The 26,939-nt window shown below is 35.0% G+C and overlaps 1 protein-coding gene across 1 annotated transcript in view; it reads right to left on the reverse strand.

The window, feature by feature from the left end:
* Positions 1–26,939, reverse strand: part of ADAMTS19 (ADAM metallopeptidase with thrombospondin type 1 motif 19) — a 250,761-nt gene that overhangs the window by 53,509 nt on the left and 170,313 nt on the right. Inside the window, exons 14-16 of the mRNA XM_061150851.1 lie at positions 24,163–24,290; positions 20,125–20,245; positions 13,275–13,355 (exon numbers count right to left, since the gene is read on the reverse strand). Coding sequence (XP_061006834.1) covers positions 13,275–13,355; positions 20,125–20,245; positions 24,163–24,290 — 330 coding nt within the window. The remainder of the gene's footprint in view (positions 1–13,274; positions 13,356–20,124; positions 20,246–24,162; positions 24,291–26,939) is intronic.

The raw sequence follows: 26,939 nt of genomic DNA on the forward strand, positions 1-26,939 counted from the left end.
GAGTTGGACATGACTGAGCAACTAACACTTTAAAAATAAAAGATAGGGAGCTTAAACCTAAAAGGATGGAAAGAAGCACTCAATACTACTAATAAAAAAGATGTATCATCTATATTAATATTAGATAGCATGGACTTCAGGGCAAAGAATATTCTGAGATCAAACGAGAACTTTTTAAATGCTATTTAAATATAAATCACTCTAAATGTAAAACATTAAATGACATCTATAACTTATTAAGGCAATTATATAATCCTAAGTGTATAGCAGAACAGCAAAATGCATGAAGCAAAAACTGACATAAGTGAAAGGAGATACAGAAAAACCCTCAACTTTAATCAGAGATTTCAATAGTTCTTTTCTTTAGTTGATAAAAGTAGAAAATCAATAAGAACATAGAACACTTGAGACAAAAATAGAACAAATGGAGCCAAATGATATTAGAGAAGAATCAGCAATTCCAGAATATAAATTTTTTCAAATATAAATGAAATATTGACCAATATAGGCCTTAGGCCATGAAACAAGCCTCAATTGAAATCACACCCAGTACAACCGACCCTTGGAATACAGGCATGTGAACTGCGTGGGCCACTTATATAAGGATTTTTTCAGTGCTAAATACCTCACTACCACATGATCGCCATTCCTGCCTCCTCTGTTGGTTGAATTCACAAATGTTAAATTGAACCCAGATAGAGAGAAATGGCATATATGGAGGAAAAGTCTATATGGAGGTCTGACTATAAATTATACTTGGATTTTTGGCTTTGTGAAGGGGAGGCACCCTCAGCCCCCAGGTTGTTCAACGGTCAACTGTAAATTCTCTTTAGACATAGATTTAACTGTAATCAATAACAAAATACCTATTAGAAAATGTACAAATATTTGGAAATAAATGATATATTTACAAATAACCCACGTGTCAAAGGAGAAATCACAATGGTAATTTCAGAATATTTTAAACTAAAAGTAGGACCTGTAAAAATTGTGGAATGCAGCTATGGCAGTGCCTAGACAGAAAAACTGTCATATTAGCAAAGAAGAAAGGACTAAAATCAATTACCTAATTTTCTACTTTAAAATGGTATTTACAACAGCAATTTAAACCTAAAGTAAGCAAGATGAAAATAAGACCAGAAGTCAATTGAATAGAAAGCACATTAACAATAGATGCAATTAATAACACTAAAAATTGGTTATTTCAAAAGAGCAAACACGGACAAAACTCTGATTAAGAAAAAAGACAAATTAATATCGGAAATGATAGGAGAAATATTGTTATAGTACTTACACACGTTGTAGTGTAATAAGGACATGGTATAAACAAATTCAAGACAATAAATTTGATAGGATAAGTTAAATGTATTGTTTTTTTGCAGACACCAATTAACAAATCTGACACAAGAAAAAAAGAACATCTGGATAGTTATAAACACACACACATACACACAGACACACACACTAAAGAAATTAGGTTTGGGGATTATAAAACCTTCCCAGAAAGAAAATATTAATGCTCAAACATATAAGGAAAAAAGAATACCAATTTTAATATAATATTTACTATAAAATAGAAGAGCAAGGGCAGACGGTTCTCCAAATTTACTAAAAATGCTATTTTTCTTAAAGTAGATAATAAATACTAACATCCACATACAGTTTCCATTATAACTAACCTATTGGTTAGGAATATTTGTTGTTTGTCTCCTATTTTATTTTCTATCAATTGAGTTTTTAAAATTTTATTTAAAAAATTATATTTCTTCTTTAAATACAAATTTAGCCAACTGTTGTTAATTCTTATTTTTAAATCCCTCCTTTATGTATTTAAAAACATTGCCATAATATTTTTATGTTTTCTGTATATGATACAAATATATATGTCTGATTCTTCTCTCCCTTATTTTTTGTGCTTTGCTTATAATGTCTATTTCCTTCTGTGTTTCCTAAAATTTTTTCTTAACTATAAAATTGTATTTGTTGAACTTTATAGAATTCTTTTGAGGCCTGGTTTAAAGGTGACTTATCTTCAAATAGGACTTGCATTTGCACATATCAGCCACCGTGGTAACCTCATTAAAAGAAATGTCTTGAGGGTTTTGGACTTCACAGAGTAAACTGGGGCTAGAAATCCATAGGAACATTTACTTTGGTTTACAAATGCTCAGGAAAGTAGCTTTTCTACCTTCACTCAGTGCCAAAGTGACCACAGACACATCTCTTGATTTTCTCCTTTTATGGTATAAAGGAAACACATAGGGTGTCTCCTCACACTGAGCTCACACTCAGTGAATTAAACCAGTGAAGAATTTGTAAATTCTTCGGGGCCCCCTTTACACAGAGGTCTTGAGCTTCTACTTTGTAAAGATCCTGGGCTTTGTCTTCTGTCCAGTTCCGGCTGGCTCTTGAAGCCTAAACTGATCACCAGGATTAAGCATAAGTGGGGCTTCAGTCAGCCTTATACTTTGGCTTCCTGTTCTCATTTTGTTTCTGGCAGGTGAGGGATCCTAACTTCTTTCCAGTTCAGAGGTAAATTTAAAAAGTGTTCCTTTTTTCCCCTCTCATTTTGTACTCTGTTCAACATTTTAAACTGTTTTCAGTGAGAATTTTTCCCACAGTTGTTGTGCATTTTCCTGACAGCATACCTCTACGAAAACTAAAGATCAATTTTCCTCAAGAATAATAATATAAAAATCCTCAACAAAACACTAGCTTCTGAACCAAATTCAGGAGCACAAAACGCATCTAAATAAAAAAGGAGGAATTAAAATTATTTTTGATTGCAGATGATATATGTAGAAACCACTAAAGATTTTGCAAAAAACAACCCATTAGAAGTAATGAATAAATTCAGTAAAGTAGCAGGACATAAAGTCAACACAAAAAGCAGTTGCATTTCCATACACTAATAATGAACAATCTAAAAGGAAGTCAAGAAAAGATTTCTATTGACAGTAGCATAGCATCAAAAATAATTAAATACTTGGGAATTAACTTTACCAAAGAGGTGAATACATATACAATGAAAACTACAAAACATTTCTGAAAGAAATGAAAGAAGATAAATAAATGAAAACATATCTCAGATTCATAACTTAGAAGACTTAATATTGTTAAGATGTCAGTATTATCCAAAGTGGCCTACAAATTCAGTGCAATCCCTATCAAAATTCTGATGTTTTTTTGTGCAGTAATTTAAAAAAAAAAATCTATCCTAAAATTTATAGGGAATCTCAGGAGACCCTGAATAACCAAAACAGCATTGAAAAAATACGAACAAAGCTGGAGACGCACACTTCCTGATTTCAAAACTTACTAGAAAGCTACAGTAATCAAAACCTGTGTTACTGGCATAAAAACAGACATACGAACCAAAGGAATAGAACAGAGATCCCAGAATTAAACCTTCACATATATGGCCAAATGCTTTCTACATGGGTGCCAAGATCATTCAATGGAGAAAGGAGAGTCTTTCAACCAGTAGTGCTGGGAAAACTGAGTATCCACATGGAGAAAATTGAAGTTGGACTCTAATACTACATATAAAATTTAACTCAAAATGGATCAAAGCTCTAAACGTCAGACCTAAAACTATAAAAGTCTTAGAAGAAAATAAAAGGCAAAAGCTCCACAACATTGAATTTGACAATGATTTCTTGGACATTGAACCAAAGGGACAGATTATAAACGAAAAGCAGACAAACTTCATGAAAATTGAAAACTACATGAAAAGACACTATTAACAGAGTAAAAACTCACAAACTGGGAGAAAAATATCGAAAATCAATCTGATAAAGAGATTCAGATCCAGAATATATAGAGAAAAAAACTGATCAAAAACAACAAAAAAATCAAACAGCCTAAGTAAAAAATGGGCAAAGACCTGAACAGATATTTCTCCAAAGAAGTTATACAAAGCCAACAAGTGCATGAAAAGATATTCAACATCACTTATTATTAGAGAAATACAAATCAAATCCCTAATGAGGTAACACTTCATAGCTATCAGGATGGCTGCTATTAAAATAAACAGAAAACAAGTGTTGGTGAGGATATGAAGAAACTGGAACCCCTGTAACCTGTTGGTAGAAATTGAAAATGGTGTGGTAACTGTGGAAAATGTTAAATTGTTCCTAAAAAAATTAAAAATAAAATTAGTCTATGATCCAAGAATTCTACTTCTGGGTATATACCCAAGAGAATGAAAAGCCAGGTCTTTAAGAGAGATTCATAAATCCATATTCATAGCAACATTATTCACAATAGCTGAAAATGTGAAAGCAACCCAAGAATACATGAATGAATGAATAGATAAGCAAAAGGTGTTTTACATATATATATATATATATACACATATATATATAAACATATATACATATATATATGTACACACCTTGGAACAATAGCCTTTAAAAAGATGGGAATGTTGATTTATGCTACAGTATAGCTAAATATTGAGGGCGTTATGGTAAGGGATAGGTCAGTCATAAAAGGACATTCATGGTGTGATTCCATATGTAAGAGATAAGTAGAGTGGTCAAATTCATGGAGATAGAAAAGCAAGATGGAGGTTACCTGGGAATGGGAAGAGAGGAGGATGGGGAGTTACTATTAATGGGTACAGTTTCAGGTTTATGAGATTAAAAGTCCTGGAGATGGATGGTGGTAGCTGTACAATATAGTGAATGTACTCAATGCCATCAAACTATACACTTAATATAGGTAAGATGTCAATTTTGTTACATGTATTTACCACAACTTTTAAAAAAAGGGTTTTAAGGGGAGTAAAGATATTCATGTTGGAATCCCTGGAACATATGAATTCTATCTTATATGGCAAATAAATAACATTGAAAATATGATTAAATTAAGGGTCTTCAGATGGGGAGATTTTTCTGGATATTACCATAGTGGGCCTAAAAGGCAATCACATGTAGCTTTTTAAGAGGAAGGAAGAGTGGAACACAGAAAAAGAAGAGAAGGCAATGATTCTAGTGAGGTACATATTGAAGTGTTATGGTCAAAGGAAAAGAATGCAGGGAGCACAGAATCTGGAAGAGATCAGGAATGGATGCCACCCTAGAAACTTCAGAGCATGGTTTTGCAGACACCTTGATTTTTGGTCCAGTGAAACTGATTATGGCTTCCAGAACTTTGGCAGAATACACTCCTCTCATTTTAAACCACCAAGTTTGTGGTAACAGTCACAACAGTCATAGGACACTGATACATTGACATTTACTATAATGGGAAAACTAAAAAAGAGGTTTCTGCACAGATGAAAAGCTTTTGATTTAGACATTATTTCTGAGGTATACATGAAAATTTGATAATTTACATCAAATAAAAATGTAAAGAATGAAGGCAAAGTGATTCCTCAGAGAGACAGTATATCAGAGAATACAGCAGGGCCCAGGCTTGAACCCCACAGCGTGGAAACATTGGGAAATTATGTGGAGACTGAGAATCCAACAAAAGAGGGCATTTGCTGACCTTGATCTGTTGAGGAGAGACAAAAAAAAAAAAAAAGGAAAACTGGAGTTCAGTTCAGTTGCTCAGTCGTGTCCGACTCTTTGCGACCCTATGAATCGCAGCACACAAGGCCTCCCTGTCCATCACCAACTCCCAGAGTTTACTCAAACTCATGTCCATCAAGTCAGTGATGCCATCCAGCCACCTCATCCTCTGTCGTCCCCTTCTCCTCCTGCCCCCAGTCCCTCCCAGCATCAGGGTCTCTTCCAATGAGTCAACTCTTGGCCGCAGTAGCAACACTCATATAGGAGAAAATAGACTTTAAAATGAAGGCTGTTACAAAAGATAAAAAGGAAACTAGATAATGATCAAGGGATTAATTCAAGAACATATAACCATTGTAAATATATATATGCACCCAACATAGGAGCAGCTCAATATATAAGGCAACCACTAACAGTCAAAGCTATGACAAACCCAGACAGCATATTAAAAAGCAGAGACATTTCTTTGCCGACAAAGGTCCGTATAACCAAAGCTATGGTCTTTCCAGTAGTCATGTATATATGTGAGAGCTGGGACTATAAAGAAGGCTGAGTGTCGAAGAATTGATGCTTTTGAACTGTGGTATTGGAGAAGACTCTTGAGAGTCCCTTGAACTGCAAGGAGATCAAACCAGCCAATTCTAAAGGAAATGAATCCTGAACATTCATTGGAAGGACCGATGCTGAAGCTGAAGCTCCAATACTTTGATCACCTGATACGAAGAGCTGACTCATTAGAAAAGAACCTGATGCTGGGAAAGACTGAAGGCAGGAGGAGAAGGTGATGACAGAGGACAAGATGGTTGGATGGCATCACCAACTCAGTGGACATGAGTTTGAGCAAGCTCCTGGAGATGGTGAAGATAGGGAAGCCCGGTGTGCTGCAGTTCATGGGGTCGCAGAGTCGGACACGACTGAGCGACTGAACAACAATAGTCATAAAAGGGGAAACTGACAGTAACACAATAATAGTGGGGGACTTTAACACCTCATTTATATCAATGGACAGATCATCAAGGGAGAAAACCAATAAGGAAACATAGGCCTTAAATGACAGAATAGACTGAATAGACTTAACTGATATAAAACAGTACATCCAAAAGCAGCAAAATATACATTCTTCTCACATGCACATGGAATGTTCCCCAGGATTGACCACTTGTTGGGCTACAAAGCAAGCCTGGGTAAATTTAAGAAAACTGAAATCATATGAAGCATCTATTTCAACCACAACACTATGTGATAAGGAATAAATTACAAGAAAAAAGTGTAAAAACCACAAATATATGGAGGCTAAATAATATGCTACTAAACAACAACAGGTAACTGAGTAGCCATTCTCTAACACCAGATACAAAAATAAACTCAAAATGGATTAAAGACCTAAATGTAAGACTGGATACTATACAACTCTTAGAGGAAAATACATGCAGTACACTCTTTGAAATAAATTGCAGCAACATCTTATTGGATTCACCTTCTAGATTAATGAAAATAAAAACAAAAATAAACCTAATTAAACTTAAAAGTGGAAATCATAAAAAAAAAAGACAGCCGACAGAATGGGAGAAAATATTTGCAAATGGTGTGATTTACAAGGGATTAATTTCCAAATTATGCAAACAGTTCATGTTGCTCAATATAAAAAAACAGTCAAAATATGGGCATAAGATCTAAATAGAGATTTCTCCAGAGAAAACAAATAGATGGCCAGAAAACAAATGAAAAGATGTTCAAAATCATTAATTATTAGAGAAATGCAAATCAAAACTATAGTGAGTTATCACCTCACATCAGTCAAAATGGCCGTCATCAAAAAATCTACAAACAGCTAAGTGTTGGAGAAGGCATGCTGAAAAGGGAGCACTTTTACATTGTTGGTGGGAATGTAAACTGGTATATCCACTTTGGAGAACAGTATGGAGGTTCCTTAAAAAACTAAAAACAGAGCTATCATATGATCCTGCAATTCCATTTCTGGGCATGTATCTGGAGAAACCCAGAATGTGAGAAGACACATTCACCCTGACATTCACTGCAGCACTATATATCACAGCCAAGATATGGAAGCAGCATAAAAGTGCACTGACAGATGAATGATTAAAGATGATGTGGTACATGTATACAGTGGAGTATTACTCAGCCATCAAAAAGAGTGAAATAATGCTATTTGTAGCAACACAGATGGACCTAGAGATTATCATACTAAATGAAGTATGTCAGACAAAGACGAATATGATGTGATATCATTTATATGTGGAATCTAAAAAAAACGATACAAATAAATTTATTTAGAAAACAGAAACAGACTCACAGACTTAGAAAACAAACTTAACAGTTACCAAAGTGAAAAGGTGGAAGGGAACTATAAATTAGGAGGCTGCTATTAACACATACACTATTATATAAAATACATAATCAATAAGTACTGGATACCATAGGGACCTCTACTCAATATTCTATAATAACTTAAATGGAAAAGAAATCTGAGAAAGGTTAAATATGACTGAATCACTTTGCTGTGCATCTGAAACTAACACAACATTGTAAATCAACTATGTGCGGTGTGTGTTGTGCTGAGCAGCTTCAGTCATGTCTCTTTGTGACCCTATGAACCATAACTTGCCAGGCTCCTCTGTCCATGGGATACTCCAGGCAAGAATATTGGACTGGGTTGCCATGCCCTCCTCCAAGAGACTTTACCAACTCAAGGACTGAAATTGCATCTCTTACATCTCCTGCATTGGTAGGCAGATTCTTTACCACCAGAGCCACCTGGGAAGCCCCACTCCAATATAAGCTAAAAATACAATAATTTGAAAAAAGATAATATAAATATGATGTTTAAATTCCAGAAGAATAGCTTTTGGCCACATGTGTAATATTAGATGTCAGTGAATGCCATGACTATCAAAGAGAATTTTACATGACTTAATTAGCTTGAAATATTAATTTATAAGCAATATAGATTTTGACAATATACTATTTTCTATCATGTATTTAAACATTATTAATTGGGCTAAGTAAAATAGCTGATACAATTTTTTCCTGAAGCAATACTTAAAAATTTAAAAATATTTTCTCAAGCGCCCAATGAAATAAAATCAGAAATGAAAAAAAAAGTTACAATCAACACCACAAAATACAGAGGATCATAAGAGATTAGTATGAATAACTGTATACAAAAAATTGGATAACCTGTAAATAATGAATAAATTCCTAGGAATATACAATGTCCCAAGACTGAATCAGGAAGAAATAGAGAATATGAAAGACCAATTCCCAGTAATGAAATTGATTCATTAATCAGAAAATTCCCAATAAACAAGACTCAAGGACCAGATAGTTCCACAGGTAAATTCATCTAATATTTAAAGAAGAGTTTACATTTATCCTTCTCAAACTATTCCCCAAAATTTAAGAGGAAGGAACATTTCAAAATTCATTCCATGAGGCAAGTATCACCCTGATACCAAAATTAGACAAAGACAAGACAGCAAAAGAAAATTACAAGTCAATATTCCTGATGAACATAGGTCCAAAAATCTTCAAAAAAATACTAGAAAATAAAATTCAACAATACATTAAAAGGATCGCTACATCATGATTAAGTTAGGCCCATCTCAGAGGTGAAAGGATAGTGCAATACACAAATCAATGTGATACGCCAGGTAAACAAAGTGAACAATTAAAAAAAAAAGGTCATCTCTAAAGATGCAGAAAACATTTTGACAAAATCAACATTTATTTAGAATAAAAGTTTTTAACGATGTGGAAATAGAAGACATACACCTCGATATTTAATAAGGCCAGATATGACAAAAGCACAGTCAACATCTTACTCAATGCTTTCAAAAGGTGAAAGCGTTTCCTCTAAAATCAGGAACAGGATAAGGATGCCTACTCTCACTATGTTCATTCAACATAGTATGGGAAGTTCTAGCCACAATAATCAGACAAGAAAAACAAAGAAAAACAATCCAAACTGGAAGAAAGAAGTACAACTATCACTCTTTGCGTATGACATGATACTATATGCAAAAAATCCTAAAGATGCCACCAAAAATACATGAATTCAGAAAAGTAGCAGGATACAAAATCAATATACAGAAATCTGTTGCACTTCTAAATACTAGAAATGAATCATCAGAAAAGGAAAATAAGAAAACAGTTCCATTTATAATTACAACAAAAAGAATAAAATATTTAAGAGTAAATCTAACTAAGAAGGTACAAGACTTGTATTGGAAGACTATATGGCATTAATGAAAGAAATTGAAGACAACAAAAGGTGATGGAAAGATATACTGAACTCATAAATTGGAAGAATTTTTATTGTTAAAATGACCATACCACTTAAGGCAACCTACAAATTTATTGCAACCCTTATCAAAATACTGCTTGCACTTTCCAGAGAATTTGGACAAATAATTCTAAAATTTATTTGGAAACAAAAAGCCCCTGAAAGCCAAAGCAATCTTGAAAGAGAGGAATAAAACGGTAGGTATCGCACATACCCTCATTTTAAATGACACTACAAAGCAGCAGTAATTAAGAGTCTGGTACCAAACATGGAGAAAGACAGACACTGATCAATAGAATAGAACTGAAAGACCAGAAATAAATTAATGTTTTTATGGTTAACCTATGACAAAGGAGACAAGAATATACATTGAGGAAGGACAGCTCTTCTACAAATGGTGTTGGGAAAACTGGACAACTACATGCATAAGAATCAAACTGAACTACTTTCCCACACCGTATACAGGAATAAACCCAAAGCGGATCAAAGTTTTAAATTTAAGACCTGAAACCACAAAATTCCTAGAAGCAAGCAGAGGTAGTATGCTCTTTGACAGCAGTTTTAGCAATACTTTTTTGAGGGGTGGGGATTTGTCTACTCAGGCAAGGCAAACAAGAGCAAAAATAACCAAATGGGAATATGTCAAACTAAAAATTTGTCAACAAATGAAAAGGCAGCTTACTGAATGGGAGAAGATATTTGCAAACAATATATCCTATAAGAAGTTAATATCCAAAATATACAAAGTACTCATACAAACAACATCAAAAATTCCTAAACAATCCAATTAAAAAGTGGGCAGACATCAGCAGATGAATGGATAAGGAAGCTGTGGTACATATACACCATGGAATATTACTCAGCCGTTAAAAAGAATTCATTTGAACCAGTCCTAATGAGATGGATGAAACTGGAGCCCCTTATACAGAGTGAAGTAAGCCAGAAAGATAAAGAACATTACAGCATGCTAACACATATATATGGAATTTAGAAAGATGGTAACGATAACCCTATATGCAAAACAGAAAAAGAGACACAGAAATACAGAACAGACTTTTGAACTCTGTGGGAGAAGGTGAGGGTGGGATATTTCAAAAGAACAGCATGTATACTATCTATGGTGAAGCGGATCACCAGCCCAGGTGGGATGCATGAGACAAGTGCTCCGGCCTGGTGCACTGGGAAGACCCAGAGGAATCGGGTGGAGAGGGAGGTGGGAGGGGGGATCGGGATGGGGAATACGTGTGAATCTATGGCTGATTCATATCAATGTATGACAAAACCCACTGAAATGTTGTGAAGTAATTAGCCTCCAACTAAAAAAAAAAAAGAAAAAGATTAAAAAAAAAAAAAAAACTTTAATGATATGTTAAAAAAAATAATAAAAAAAATAAAAAGTGGGCAGAGGCTCTGAAGAGAAATTTTTTTCAAAGACTTTCTGATGGTCAACAGATATATAAAAAGATGCTCAGAATTAATAATCATCAGGAGAATGAAAATCAAAACCATGATGAGATATCACCTCACATCTGTCAGAATGTTTATCATCAAAAAGACAAAAACAAGTGTTGGCAGTATGTGGAAAAAAGAAAATCCTCTTATACTGTTGGTGGGAGTGTAATTGGTATGGTCACTATGGAAGGCAGTAGGGAGATTCCTTAGAAAGTTAAACACAGATCTTCCATATGATCCAGCAATTTCGCTCCTAGGTATTAACTCAAAGAAAACAAAAGTACTAATTCAAAAAGAGATAGGCACCCTGATGTTCAGTGTGGCATTATTTACAATAGTCAAGATATAGAAGCGTTCATTCGTCTAAGTGTCCAATGATAGATGAATAAATAAAGAAAACAGAACCTGTCATTTGTTAACAGGTTTTAGTTTGACATAGTCCCATTTGGTTATTTTGCTTTCATTTGCCTTGCCTAGGTAGACAAATCAATATATCTATGTATATATATATATATATTGTTAAGACTGCTGTCAAAGAACTACTACCTATGTTTTCTTTTTGGAATTTTATTGTTTCAGGTCTTAAATTTAAAAATTTAATCCATTTTGAGTTTATTTCTGTATATGGTGTGGGAAAGTATTTCAGTATGGTTTATATACACAATGGACTATTAATCATCCAAAAAAAAAAGAAATCTTGCCATCTGCAATGAATATTTAGATCTAGAGGATACTATGGTAAATGAAATAAGTCAGACAAGGAAAGACAAATACTGTATGATCTCACATACATGTGGAATTTAAAAAATGAAAACAAACAAACAAATCAAAATAACAAGAAACTCTTAGATATAGAGAGCAAAGGGGTGACTGCCAGAGGGAGGAGGTAGTGGGTACATGATATAGGTGAAAGCTCCAGTGATGAAATACGCAATGCAGGTCGTATAATATATAGTATAAGGAATATGATCAATAACATTGTAATAACTTTGTTTGGGGACAGATGGTTACTAGACTTATTGTGGTGACCATTTCATAATGTATGCATATGTCAGCATTATGCAGTACACCTGAAACTAATGAAATATTATAAGCCAACTTTTCTATTTCAAAATTAAAAACAAAAAACTTTCTTCATAGATGCATACACCTGAAGTGAGGCAAAAGAGAGCATAGTTAGCTCAGTTGCTCAGTCATGTCTGACTCTTTGCAACCCCATGAACCACAGCACACCAAGCCTCCCTGTCCATCACCAACTCCCGGAGTCCACCCAAACCCATGTCCATTGAGTTGGTGATGCCATCCAATCATCTCATCCTCTGTCATCCCCTTCTCTTCCTGCCCTCAATCTTTCCCAGTATCAGGGTCTTTTGAGATGAGTCAGCTCTTCACATCAGGTGGCCAAAGTATTGGAGTTTCAGCTTCAACATCAGTCCTTCCAATGAACACCCAGGACTGATCTCCTTTAGGATGGACTGGTTGGATCTCCTTGCAGTCCAAGGGACTCACTGTCTTCCATTTAAAGAGCAAGTCCCCTTAGTACATAGAATTTTTTTTAAGAATCCCACAAGATTTCCAAATTATAGAGCAATCAGCAAATACACACACACACACATCTATGTATGCATTTGCACATGCAACAAACATGGATATGTGTATATTTATGTGTATGCATATGTGAAATATATATCTGTATATGAAAAAAAACATATCCAAATCCTCCAATGAGTATTAGTTCCTTAATGTGGACTAACATGAAGAAGTAATTAATAACTCCCCCCTGCTTCTGCTGCCAAAAAATGCATAGTCAACCACATTGCTTTTGCTCCAGGGAAGCCCCTGGGAGGGAAGGAAAAAAGTCCCTACTTGACAAGAGGTGCTTCCTGGGAAATTCATACATGTAACTAGAAACACAATGATGTTCTGGTCATCACAGAACCCCCAGGGCAAGGCAGCTAAGCTCGAACCTGGATGGGCTCTGTGTCTCTAACACAGGTTACCTAAATAGCTGTGTGCTGGCTTTTCTTCCACAACTTTGATTCTTCTTGCTCCAGCAGGTATCACCAGCACTTCTACATAACCTGTAAAAGTCAATAAAACATGAAATACATCTTGAGTTTCTCCTAATTCTTTTTTCTCACTGACTTTCCCTATTGTTCTGTTGGTTTTGGCTTTCGATGTGAGATTTCAACACCTATATAAAGAAAAAAATTAAAAGCTGTCATAAATTCAAGTTGAGAAGTTTTTGGGAGCAACACTGAGAATACAAAACTATCATGAGCCAATGGGTGACTGTATTCTATGTTAAAAAGCTTCCCAACAGCTTATGAATTATAAGGTGAAAAAAAGAAAAATGGGTAGCTTGGTTTTAAACACAGTGAATCCTGGAATGGAGCAAATTAACTTAAGTTTTGCTCACAGAACTCCTGTAAATCAGAAAGCGTATGGAGGAGGAAACAGCTGGAGGGCATAGAGATGGTGGATGTGTGTCCCTGAAACCGCTGAGTGCTGGGCAAGAAAGACAACCTTCCCTGGGAGATGAACAAAGGGTTTTGAAACTTGAGCTGGAGACAAGTAAGATAATAAGATAATTAAGTAAAATGATAAGGCCACACCAGGCAATCTGATGTCACCCTGAAAGGGATCAGAGGGCTAGGAGCAAGATACAATTAGGTATTTTTTAGGAAGTAGTGGTTAGGAATGTAATGCCTGAAGTGAAACAAGAGGGTAAGATAAAGTTGGATAGAAGAAAAAGTACGCACAAAAAGTCAAAATCAAGACTTCATTTGGTGTAGAACAGAGACCGAGCAGATGCCAACTTTTGGGTGAATAGTTCTGTTTTAAAATTATATTAAAACATTAAATATTCTTCTCAGTATTTCTGTATAGCTACACATAGCTCTAATAAAAACCTAATTTTCAAAGCTACTGATAAAGAGGTATAATAGCTAATCCCAGAGTTGTCTCCTATTGATTAATTATGCAAATTCTTGAAACTGTTGACAATTATTTGCTGTTTACCAAGAGGTAGCAGACACCCCACCTGGTGGCAATGCCTGGGATGAGAGGTCTGTGCTTTTCAAATTAGCATTTCCAATGGAGAATAAATTTTTAGTAATACTAAATCATACAAGTACTTCCATTTTGTTACATGAACGCAGCATGCAGCAATGGAAATAGAAACAAACACTTCCTATTTGCATACAGAAATGAGGTAAGATGACTTCTGTACTCAAGAGCTTAGAATCGAACTGGAAAGATAAGACACAAATATCTTACATAAAAATGAGTTACATATAGCTTCCAAAATTAAGCTTAGAAGATCATATTAAAAATAAAATGGCTAATTTCCCAATGAAGAAAGTAAATTAAAGTTGTTTAAACCGCCCCCCTTCTCTGATCACATCACCACTCAGAAGTTTTGTTGCTATTTTAAATCAAAAGTGGGATTCCCCCCCCCACCCCCGCCTTTTAAGTGGTTCTATATATTACTGATGTCTGAGTAACACTGGCACCAGCAGGAATCACAATGGTTCAGAGAAGTGAACATTTCATATAGTCAAGGGAAGCTTCATAAAGAAGCAAAAAGATTAACTGTCTTTGAAGAATGGATAGGATTTGGATATACAAGTGACCCTTAAACAATGCATGAGTTAAGAGTGCTGATCTGCCCTGTAGTAAAAAATCTTGAGTGTAATAAGTAGTGGACCTTCTGTATATGTAGTTCCTTTGTATCTGTGGTTCTACATCTGAAGACTTAAAAACTGCAGATTGTGTGTACTGTAGTATTTACTATTTTAAAAAGTCCATATGTAAGTGGACCCATGCAGTTATTTGAGAGTCAACTGTATATAAAAAAGAGTGAGTTCACCATATGTAGAGAAAAGTAACACGGTAAGTGATATTTTTTGTGCCACAAAAAATAACTCTGACAGAATGAGAAGGTGTAAGAAGATGGCTATATTAAGAGAATTTAAATGCATGCCCAGGACACTGAATATACCACTTGAAGCTACTGAACATTCTACAGCAAGGAATGTGGTAATTAGATACTGTTTTGGAGAGGTTTTATCTGATAGTTTGGAAAAGCCTCAGTGATACGGCTGTGGAAAGCTGTATCAGGAGGCTAGTGTAAAAATCCAGGAGTGCTAGAGGCTAAGGCAGAAAATCTAGAAGGCATTGTAAAGGAAAAAAAAAAAAATTCTGAGTTTGAGAACCTGCAGAAAGTGAGGACATAAACACTGAACACAATGTTTTATTATTACTTATGTGAGAATGCAGTCATCATTTATAAAAGCATGAAAGTCCAGTTTGGGTAATAATATATAACAGTATAACACACTAATAAAAAATAAAATATGCAGTATCTGGAACTGCAGGGTAAGGTCAGGCTTTCCTCACCTTTGTGAGGCAGTAATTGAAGGCACAGGAGTAAATGGAGAAAACTGAGAGATGGAAGAAGTCAAGGACTTAATCTTAGTGACAGTTACGGTTTTTAACAGAAAGACTGAAAAAAAAAAAAAAAGGAAAGAATCCCAAGAAAGTAGAAATCTGGCTATTTTGGTATAGTGAGATCTTATAGATTAGAACATTTTAAGAAGAGTACTGTTACAAAAACCTGTACAGACATCAAAGAGAAAGGTGACTAAGGGGAGTCCACCAGATGTCACAAGCAAGAGGTAACTATTCATCTCTGAGCAAATTAAGGTGTTTGGAGAAGATGATAAATTTCAGGATTGTTAAAAATGAAGAGAAGATATAGAAAAGTAGAGGCAGTAACTGTAAATTCCTATTTGAGTTTAGCAGTAAACCCAGAGGTATATTGTATTTTAGGACAACAGTTATATGTAAGTTTATAGTTATATCCAGAGCAATTCTCTGTTATTCAATAGAAACAGCTTGGAGGACATGTGAGTTAGATTGCGTTTAAAGAAGAAAGAGAGGAAAGAAAATATTAAACAAAGACATTTGATAAGGGATAGCTAAAGTCTGGGGCTCTAGATATTTTTCAGTAAATAAGCTATTTAGCACAATTGAGACTGCATATTTTTAAAAGAAGTGAATATACAAGTGGCTATTACTGAGCTCAGAAGCTGAAATAAAGACTATGATGTCAAGGTCATAAACTTGATCCTCACATCGGACAGTATGCATTGTACATACATAGGAATGTCCTCTTTCATAATCAAAGATCCCATTCTTAATTGGCCATCTTAAAATGCCCAAGGTAATCATTATCTCCATGGTAGTAACAATGATAAATGCTATATTTTGAACAATTGCTATGTGCTAGTCACAACTGTAGATAGTTAATATAAATTATTTCATTCATCCATAATGATATCATCCAAGGTAGATATTTAATAGATTGGAAAATAAAGGTAGAGGAAACAAAACTTGCCTTTTTCAAGACTGCCTTGTCAGTAATTAGCCGATGCAAGCTTTGAACTCAGATCTGTCTGATTACAGCTAGAGCCCACTATTACTATTTCACAGAGTAGAATACATGACACTATGACTCTCTTATTGCTGTGGTAAACATACAAATAAAAAGTCTAAGAGCATGCATTTCTTGTACTGGATTAGTGTCATCATCTCTCGTACTAAGAATTGCAGATTTTAGACCCACTCTCTTCTAAATGTAAATTGATAACAATATAGTTCCACAAGTGGCAAAATATACAATTTACCTTTAAAAATCCCTTAACAAATCAACCCCTGTCCAGGCAAATTAAAATGAAATACATTATATATGTGCTAAGGAACAAAAATTCTCTTAAGTTGATTTTCTAGCTCCAAGGAAAATGATTTAGCAAACTCTAAATAGAGTACCGGGACTGAAAACACCCACATGTGTCTGCACAAGTGTTACTCATACAATATATACAGTGCGTATGGCCAAGTGGACCAAAATAGGGCTGCAATTCCTTCAAGAAATTCTAGGAAGTCCATAAACTATAAGGATAAAATTGTCTCAAGAGAATTGAATACAGCATTCCTAAAGTCACAAGTAGATGAAGCCCACAGCATAATTAAAGACTCATACAGATTTTTGTTTTTTAAGTTCTTAATGATGTAATGTTTCATTATTCATTATGCTAACAAATGTTAATGAATCACACACTATGTTGGTCCTTAGGACTAGGATATTGAACAAAAAATAGCCATGATATTTTTCCTCACTGATCTTTAAAGTATAGTAGGAAAGGAAAGATCAAAGTGTGTAAAATTACAAAATTACCATACAACTCAACTCTATGGATACCAGTAGGGTATCCATACAGAGAGATAGGAGGTGGAAGTTGTTCAGGGAACACTTCATTGAAGAAGTGACATCTGAACTGAGACCTGAATGCTAAACGATGCTTGGTCCTTGGAAGAAAAGCTATGACAAATCTAGATAGCTTATTAAAAAGCAGAGACATCACTTTGCCAACAAAGGTCCATACAGTCAAAGCTATGGTTTTTCCAGTAGTCATGTACGGATGTGAGAGTTGGGCCATAAAGAAGGATGAGCACCGAAGAAGTGATGCTTTTGAATTATAGTGCTGGAGAAGACTCTTGAGAGTCCCTTGGACAGCAAGAAGATCAAACCAGTCAATCCTAAAGGAAATCAACCCTGAACATTCATTGGAAAGACTGATGCTGAAGTGCCAATACTTTGACCACCTGATGTGAAGAGCCGACTCATTTATTGGAAAAGACTCTGATGCTGGGAAAGATTGAGGACAAGAGGAAAAGGGAAGGACAGAGGATGAGATGGTCGAGTGGCATCACTGACTCAATAGACGAGTTTGAGCAAACTCAGGAACATAGAGAAGGACAAGGAAGCCTGGCATGCTGCAGTTCATGAGGTCGCAGAGTCGGACACGACTTAGCGACTGAACAACAACAACCAGGCAAAGCTAAGAGAACAATATTTTTAAATGCAAGGTGCTAGAGAGAGCATGGTCAGCTTGAGCACCTGTAACAAATCTATTGGTTGCAGCTTAGAGTAGGAAAGTGACCTTGGCAGAGTTGATACCAGAGAGACAAGTAGGAACACCACCGCACAAGGCCTTATGGTTCAAGTTAAGAATTATAGTTTCTTCTGTGAACAGTGTTAAACTAGCAGAGTACTACAAGCACCACAGATTTTTGTAAGGAAATAACAGTATTAGTCTCTGATATTCCCAATATTGTAGGCATTTTAGATATCTTCCAAATATCAGAGGTTGTTAATATAATTTAGAAACTAATAAAACAAAAGTAGAAATTAAAAGTGTAATAAAAACAAAGGAGATTTGAAGTAGAAATGGGGGGGGGGGAACATATTCATCTAACTGTAGTCAGAATGAACAGCATTACTGGTTTTTAACTGCAATTTCTGTTGTCTAAGTTTAGTTGAAAAATTAAGTGTTATTATTACTAAACAAAAACTACCAGTGCTGAATATGCATCAGTATTCCTCGGTGAACTGTCTCTATGCTGGTAAACAATTATGCATGAATAGGCTTCAAAAGTTCTAGTATCTTTAAGTCTCTTCAGACATCATTTTAACTTTTGCATGAGAAAAACATCTCCCATCACAATCAGGCTGAAAAGCTTATTATGACTGTACTTCTTAGCTGGAAGTCTGGGAGCCTTTTACAACTTTGCCTGACTTTTCTAAATGAGGTCTGACAGATTTTTGACTTGCAGGACCTCTCACCTTTTTTTCACAACTTTGGAGATTGAGATTTTGATCTGCAATTTACCCTGGGCCTTAGTTATTTTTAGGCTTCAAGTTCTTCAAGCTCACTTATCTTTTATTCTGCTGGGGCCAAGAGAAAGGTTATATATTTCAGGGCTGTGTCTAATTTTCTCTCCTTAGGGGCTTTTTAAAAAATCGAGCATGAACTCAGTTTTCCTGATTATTCAATATAAATGGCTTATTCTTCATATTAAAATATATATTTTGGGGGTACATCTTTCAGTTTCTGAACAAGAAATTTAAAACAGGAAAAAAGTCAATGTATATAGTATAAACATATAAATGACAATGAAAATCTATCATAAATACTAAGATAGTTCAATAAACAGATGTCCAGGTAAGACACTAATGTAAACATAAAATATTTGCTTCCTCCCAGTAAACTTGAAGGCTTGAGTTTAAAGCGTTTTCTGTATATAAAGCTTACTTGTGAGTCATTATATTTCAGTACAGATAATACCACTTTTTGCTGTGGATCACTTTAAAATTCACACTACATAGATCATTCACTGTCTGCTCATCCTCATATCCCCTATGAGTGTTTATAGATGAAGAAAGAAAACAAGAAAATATGCGTTCCTGCTCTTAATATATCTGGAATATCAGCCCACATCTTCTGATTTCCTGTTATAGTTTCCAACATGCTACACTGCTACAGACTCTGCTTTCAAAAATGTATTTCTTTTGAACTTAGTAAACAGATTAAGAAAATAATTAAAAAAAGAAAAAAAGGAAAGCTGAAAACCTGAAGACTAATACTCTCAATGGTTGCTTCAGGCTGTTAGAAATAATTATTCTCTGTTAGACATCAATACCGTGCATTGGAGGATAAGGTCTGTAGAAATTTGATAATATTAGCCAATGCAAATTAGATTATTCCCTTGCTGCTCCAATTTATTAAATGCACAACAGATGATTTCATATTCTCAGTATTGGGAAATGGGCTTGTTAGCATTTCTGGCTCATATCACATGTATTATATGTCATCATGAAAAATCATTCAATACCCATTACAAAAGTCTTCAACAATCAGAAATGTGATTTCTAAGTCAAGTTCAAAGTAATTTCTGTCCCCAAAGACTGTTTGAATTAGTAATTTTGAAAAAAAAAATAATCACCTGCTCCTCTGGTGTGATTAAAATCTCCTTTAATGATTTTGCATGATTTTCCATTGCCATTGCACACACCACAATGATCTTCCCTTGCAAGAGACCCTAATAAACCATCACAGCCAACTTTCTGCAACAAGAGAATGACAGTACATCATAAAGTGAGCTTTTTCTTTTTTAACGACTACTTCAGGACAAGCCTAGTCTACAATAGACATTTATTTGACGAACTAGTAAAACTCCACATTCGCTGGTGCAAACTAATATAGCAAGCCTGGTCTACAAACTAGACATATTTATTTGACAAACTAGTAAAACTCCACATTCGCTGGTGCAAACTAATATAGCAAGCTCATATCAAATAATATCATTTGTAAAGTGACCAAATAGTGGGACAGTGATAAAAGTATATTTTCTTATATTAAAAATTAAATGACATCCTAAAGTAATTTGGAAAACTCTTATTGAGACAAAAGGAATTTACATAAATCCCAAAAGAAATCACATTTCTACTAAATGTGACATGACTGATCGAATTCATTCTACTCAGCACAGAACAGATGGGTTTCACCATACGGCTGGCTTTACTCCTAAAGAGGCTGCTGAATAAATGCTGAATATTAAATATTAACTAGTGTAAACCAAACATAAATGTTTACACTCATCACAGTTCATGAATAAATTTCTATTCCCCACATTCTTTGGAATCTTAACACAAGTGAGCAAGAACTACTTATAACCTATGGTTGCTATAAGAAAATATTAACTGGGATAATTAATTTTATATGATCCCAGAAGAACTATGTTAATGTTAACTATGTTAACTATGCATCTTCTTAGATTAAAATATTGACTCTTTTCTAGTGAATAATGTGGGTCTCCCACAGATATTCAGAAAAGATGATATTTTACAAAGTTGTGCATACTCAGAGGATATAAGTTCATATGTTGGTGGTAGCTAAAATAAATGGTAGAATTATACCATTACCCCTGATCAAGAAGAAGCTGCAAAACTGACTGATGATAGATCCATTTATAACAAGTTACAATTACTTAAATAAAATTTTAAAATGTCAGGCAAAACAGAAACAAAACCAGGGTCTTTTTCTGTGGTTGGTGTTGGGTGGGGGAAGAAGCAGATTAGAAAACACAGCTGCAGGATGGATATCCCGAGAAAGCAAAAAATCACATTAAACTTGCATAAAAAAAGTATCCTTTCTTTTTGTCAAGGGGGGTATATCAGTGTCAAGAAGTAGTCAAAGCAATTCAGTAGTGAACTCTGACCAGCGAATCAAAGCTTATTTGGGAAGAAACAAAGAGTATGATTCTGGATGAAAGCGGTGGCCACCACAGGAAATTCTCAAAATACAACAAAGCCATGGGAAGAGTTCACTAAGCAAGAGCCATGAAAAGACCAGAGAGTCCCAGGGTTAAACATCTCCCCTTCATGTACCAATGAGGGGAAACTGAGCGTTTGGAGTGGTTTTGAAATGATAGAAAGCACCTTTATTATTCTATCCTTAGCACCTAGCTTCTTTCTTGGTAAATACAATAAACTCAATAAATAGTAGTTAAATGATTGAATAAATGACAGTTGTCTGCTAGCTTTTTGTAACCTTTGTAACTGGGACAGTATATGATTCTAAAACCTAAAATAAAAGGCAGGGATAGACATCACGTCATGGCTCAACAACATGTATATTTAAAATAAGGATGAAAAAATCCACATTTTGTAATCAGAAGTCACAAGTAGCCAGACTTTTCAAAATATGCCCATATAACTCCAAAAATTGCAGATGAATGTCTTGGGAAAGACAGCACTGTTTAACTGGTGGTAGGTGCCTCAAGTACCGCTGGTAGCTGAAGATAGGGTAATACCACAATAATACAGAAGACCGCTTTCTCTATGCTTTTCCAGGATATAAACGCCAGGAAGGCCAATTGGGTCACCAGGAGAAAGTTGTCTATTTTCAATTGCTCTCCTTAGTCTACTCATCAAGTTTAGAAACTTACTTTCAACTTCAATGTCGTATATTTTAGGATAAAACAAAACACTCCAGCCAAACCCAGTACATAGAGTTGTCAGAAAGAAAAAAAGGAAGCATGTTTTTAATTATATTAAAAGACTGAATGAAGCATTTTAGTTAAAAGCCAGAATGGTGACGCATTCCAAAGCTATCAGAAGTCACAATCCACTTCACAGAACTTTAAGTACAATCATCAGACTCACATAACACACAGAATTTTGTGTTGTTGTTCCTGTTATTTTAATGTCCAGTTAGGGACTCTATAAAAGGTCTGGCTTACACAATATGTTAAGTGAAAAGCATACCAATGTAAGCTATTGTATTTGGCATATAGTTGGGAAAATAATTTTCTTTGAAAAACAAACTCACTTAAGTCATACTAATCTGACATTTACATAAAATGATGAAATAAAGATGAAAGTTTTAACTGCACAACATAGAGCTCTGAAAACCAAATGTTTATAGGTAAATAATTGTAATGATTTTTAAACAAATGAAAAATACATTCCAGGCTACTGCCATATTCTGTTAAAGAATAAAGGGAATTAATATGTAATTATAAGACTGTTTCTTATATCCAATTATATCGCATGATTCTATGCTTTAAACATAGCATGCTGGCAAAATAAAGAATCTAAGAGCTGGTAAACTTTTTAAGTTTCATATTGTTTCCAAGTTTGTACCCAGAAGTCTATATACTTCAATTGGACCACAGACTGATCCATCCATAGTTTGTAATTGTTTTCAAATTTTGGTGTGTGTGTGTGCTTGTGTGGTCAGGCATGCATTTTTAGAGGAAGAAACCAAAACTTTCATCAAATTCTCAGAGGCGTGTATTATACAAAAAAGTCAATGACCACTGGCCTATTTCATTTTACAGGTTAGTTAATGGATGTACACATATTTTAAGTGATTTTCCCAAGAACAGTTTCCTAGTGGCTGTCATGGATTCTGAGTGTTGCTCTACTCAGATACCTCTTTCATTACTAAAGGATGCACATCCTCCTCCCACACCTGGGAAATGCATCAGCTTATGGCTCTTAGCCTGCATCCCTTTTCAGAAAATGCCTAGTCTAAAGAAAACTGCCTTTCCCAAGGTCATGGCCCCCTCATCCCCTGGGGCAGCTTGTATCCAAACACTAGCAGACAATAGGCGTTAAAAAGGTCTGGTTTTCTCTCACCCAATGGAGACAGCTTTGAAGAGCCATCCCAGCTACAACGCCCTCATGAAGCTAGCTGAGGCCTTGTGATGTGCCAGCCCAACGGCTCCCTGTGCCCAGTCCTGCCTCCTTCCCCCTCTATACACATACTGATCATGAAAACACTTGGCATTAAATTTCCTGCATATTTATCATCCAGGGGAAGGCAACTGTGATAGCGGCAGACCCGAAACTGGCAAAATTCAGAGCTTTAGCCATTGATCTTTCCACTATGCTATTTATTTGAACAGAATGACTACTTTTCTAGCGATAAAGAAGAGCACATAAATGCATATAACAGATGGAAGTTATTTTTAAAAAGAAAACAAAAAGACAAATGAAACGTTTAAGTACAATAAAAATCAAATATACATTTAAAAATCAGCTGATACAAGAATATTGATAATATTTTAACATTAATGAATAATAAGACTGATTTTATAAGTTTTTGCCACATGGCTCAGTCTTGGACACAAGACATGGAAAACTGGAATGCTTGAGTTTTTGGTCTGGAATATGTTGACATAAAACGCCCAAAGTGTCATAATTTCAGGCTTGTAATAACATACATTATTGAATAAATATGTCAGATTCTTTCAACTAGAAATGGACATTATAGATTTTCCAGTCTGAACCCTTCACTATACAGATTAAAGAATGGACTTCAAAGTTGATCAGACTTGCTGAAGATTACAGTTGAGGCAGGACGACATTCAAATCTTTTGAATCTTAGTACAGATCTTTCCAGCATACTGTGCAGCTGCTCCAAGGTCCCCCAAGCCTCCCTCAGTGCAGACACTCACCCTTTTGGAAAGTCTTACCTGACACCTGCCATTTGCACAGACATCTAATCCCTGATATCCGCAAGAAGTTCCATCCAACACTTTTTCTGATAGAAGAATAGGCTGTTCTTTTCCAACAGGAGAACAAAATAAGGCACATGGCTTTTCTACATACAGAGTGGATAAAAAGAAATGAACAAAAGTTGATCCATAAGTATTTTTATCTCAAGCTTTATTTTTCAAAACAGTTTTGAGTAAAAAATATAATATGTTAAATAAGTAATGTACTACTAGAGTAGATAATACTAGAGGGTTATTATGAGTAGTAAATGAGATGACGCCTGGGGAAAAAACAGGTACCCAATGAATATTAACCTACTTCTTAAGAATTGTGTCTTCAAATTATTTTTAAGTGTATCACTTATTATTTTTGGCACTAAATCTCTACTACACACAGACCAAGTATTCTTTGTGAAAAATATTTTGCACACTCCCATTTTCTGCTTATATCTTTTGGCATGAACCCCTTTTAATTATAAAGAACATATCCAATTTCTGCTTATTTAAGATTTATTTTATTCACGAAGCTTTTCTTGACGTCTTACTTCAAAATTCCAATACACTAATTTTCAATCCTATGTATTTGGCAATTTCTAAGAGAAAAATTACTAAAGGGAGAAAGAAGAGCTTCTAAGATGAACAATTCTTATAAGATTTTCCATTGTGAGGATGTTTAGAAATGCAGTACAGTCCCATGAGAACATGCACTAGAATGCCTGCTGAAGTGTCAGCTAGCAGTCAACCCTCTTTATTGTTTACTCAGAAATCATGTTGGGATGTATGATGACTAGGGTGAGACTCACTGTTTTAGGTAAAGAATTCTTGAATGGCTGGCAATCTTCCTCAGAGCTTCCTTAAGCAATAAAGGAGGGTGATTAGAGTAAAAAAAAAACTTCACTTTCAGGCTCAGTCAAAGAGTGGCATGATATTTTTTAACGTGCTGTTTCTATTTCTAAGTATTCTGCAGAGGAGCTCTAGTATTTGGTAACACCAGTAGTAAGATTATCCAAATCTGAAACTTCAGAGCAATTTCCAGGCTACATTACTACTCTACTGGCTTGACACCAGTCAGGCCCTTTACTGTTTATTAAGCTCATATAAATAGAATGGAAAATAGTTTACAGTCTCTGACACTGATCTTTGCTTATGTCTTCAGTAAAGTTCCACGTATGCTGATGGGATTCTATAAATACCAAATAACAGCCAGAGGCATGGAACAGGGTATCACTTGGCAAAGAGAAGACAGACAGTTAAATGAGCCTTCAGAATTGAACATTTCAAACAGTTTTCACATGTGGCTTCTGAATACTGCTCTGAACAATTTTGGGGAGTTGGAACATGGCCTTTAATGTGCATGGTTTTGAAATTTTCCTTTAGGATGCCATTATAAGCTGCAATAAAGCATTTCAATGTGCTCTCACACCTCAAAGTAGGTTATGTTTATTCAATGACTGCTTACTATGTCATATCTTTGGACTTAAAAACAGCTGCTGTAATTGCAACACTTTAATACTAATATATGTGTGTGTGTATGTGTGTGTGTGTGTGTGTGTGTGTATAATTCTCTTTCTGGAGTCTTCATTGAAGAAGTAGCAAACCAGATATATGAATAATGTCGAAAGGAATTAGCCTAAAAAATTTCATTCACATTCTAAGCATGAAATCAGATAAAAATCTTTGTATTTCTCCTTTTACAACACACTGTCAATTGACTGTACTTACTTTAGCTTTATAGATGACATAAACATTTGATACCAGTCTTCCTTCCTGGAGTGTACCCTTGAGACTGTGACATTATAGTGATCCGTGTAACATGCCAGTACTTGGCAGGCAGGCTCTGTCTTGATTTAAGAGATCAACCCTTTCCAAGATATGCATTAAACATGGATATCAGCCAAATTTCAGCACAGAGCATGCAAAATACCTGAATGCTAAAGCCATGCATCTTTTTTTTCCTCTAACCTAAATGTTCACTACTGTATTGATACCTTATATTTAATTCTTCTAGCCAGAGATGGCCACTCCCACACTCAAGTGCCAAAGACTTGGGCATTTTTATAAGACCTATATATTTCATTTTTTTCCATACTGCTCTAATACATAAAAACCATTGTGTATTATTCATCATAGACTGACTGATGTGTTTGATTAGTAAATTTTGCAAAATTATCAAAAGTGCTACCCTGCTAATGATATAATTATTATAGAGCATTCTGATGATATACACTTTATAAGAGCTTTGATATTTTAAACTGATCCTCATACAACTCTGATTTTTTTTTTTTGGTTGTACCACTTGGCTTGTGGGATCTTGGCTCCCCAACTAGGTACTAAACCTGTGTCCCGTGCAGTGGAAGTTTAGAATCCTAACTACCGGACCACCAGGGAATTTCCCCCTCACCTTTTTTTTAATCTGGAAGGAACCTGTTTTTTGTTTCTTATTTCACATGGGTAAACAGGTTTCAAATGAATTAAATATTATCAAATCACACAGCCAGTTAGAGGCAGAGATAGGATTAACCCAAGATCAGATGATGATTTTCATGAATTGTCATACTGATTTTATTTTTGCAAAGAAAAATACTGTTGGGCTGGCCAAAAAGTTTGTTCAGGAACAAGGATGAACTTTTTGGTCAACCCAAGATATTTAAATATTATGCAGCAAATATTCATCAGAAGCTTACTAATTGCCAGACAGTACACTAGGCACAGACAACAGTGGGAATAGAGACATTTAAATCTGCGACAACATGGTC

The sequence above is a fragment of the Dama dama genome, chromosome 9 (assembly GCF_033118175.1).
Source record: "Dama dama isolate Ldn47 chromosome 9, ASM3311817v1, whole genome shotgun sequence".
Taxonomy (NCBI): domain Eukaryota; kingdom Metazoa; phylum Chordata; class Mammalia; order Artiodactyla; family Cervidae; genus Dama; species Dama dama.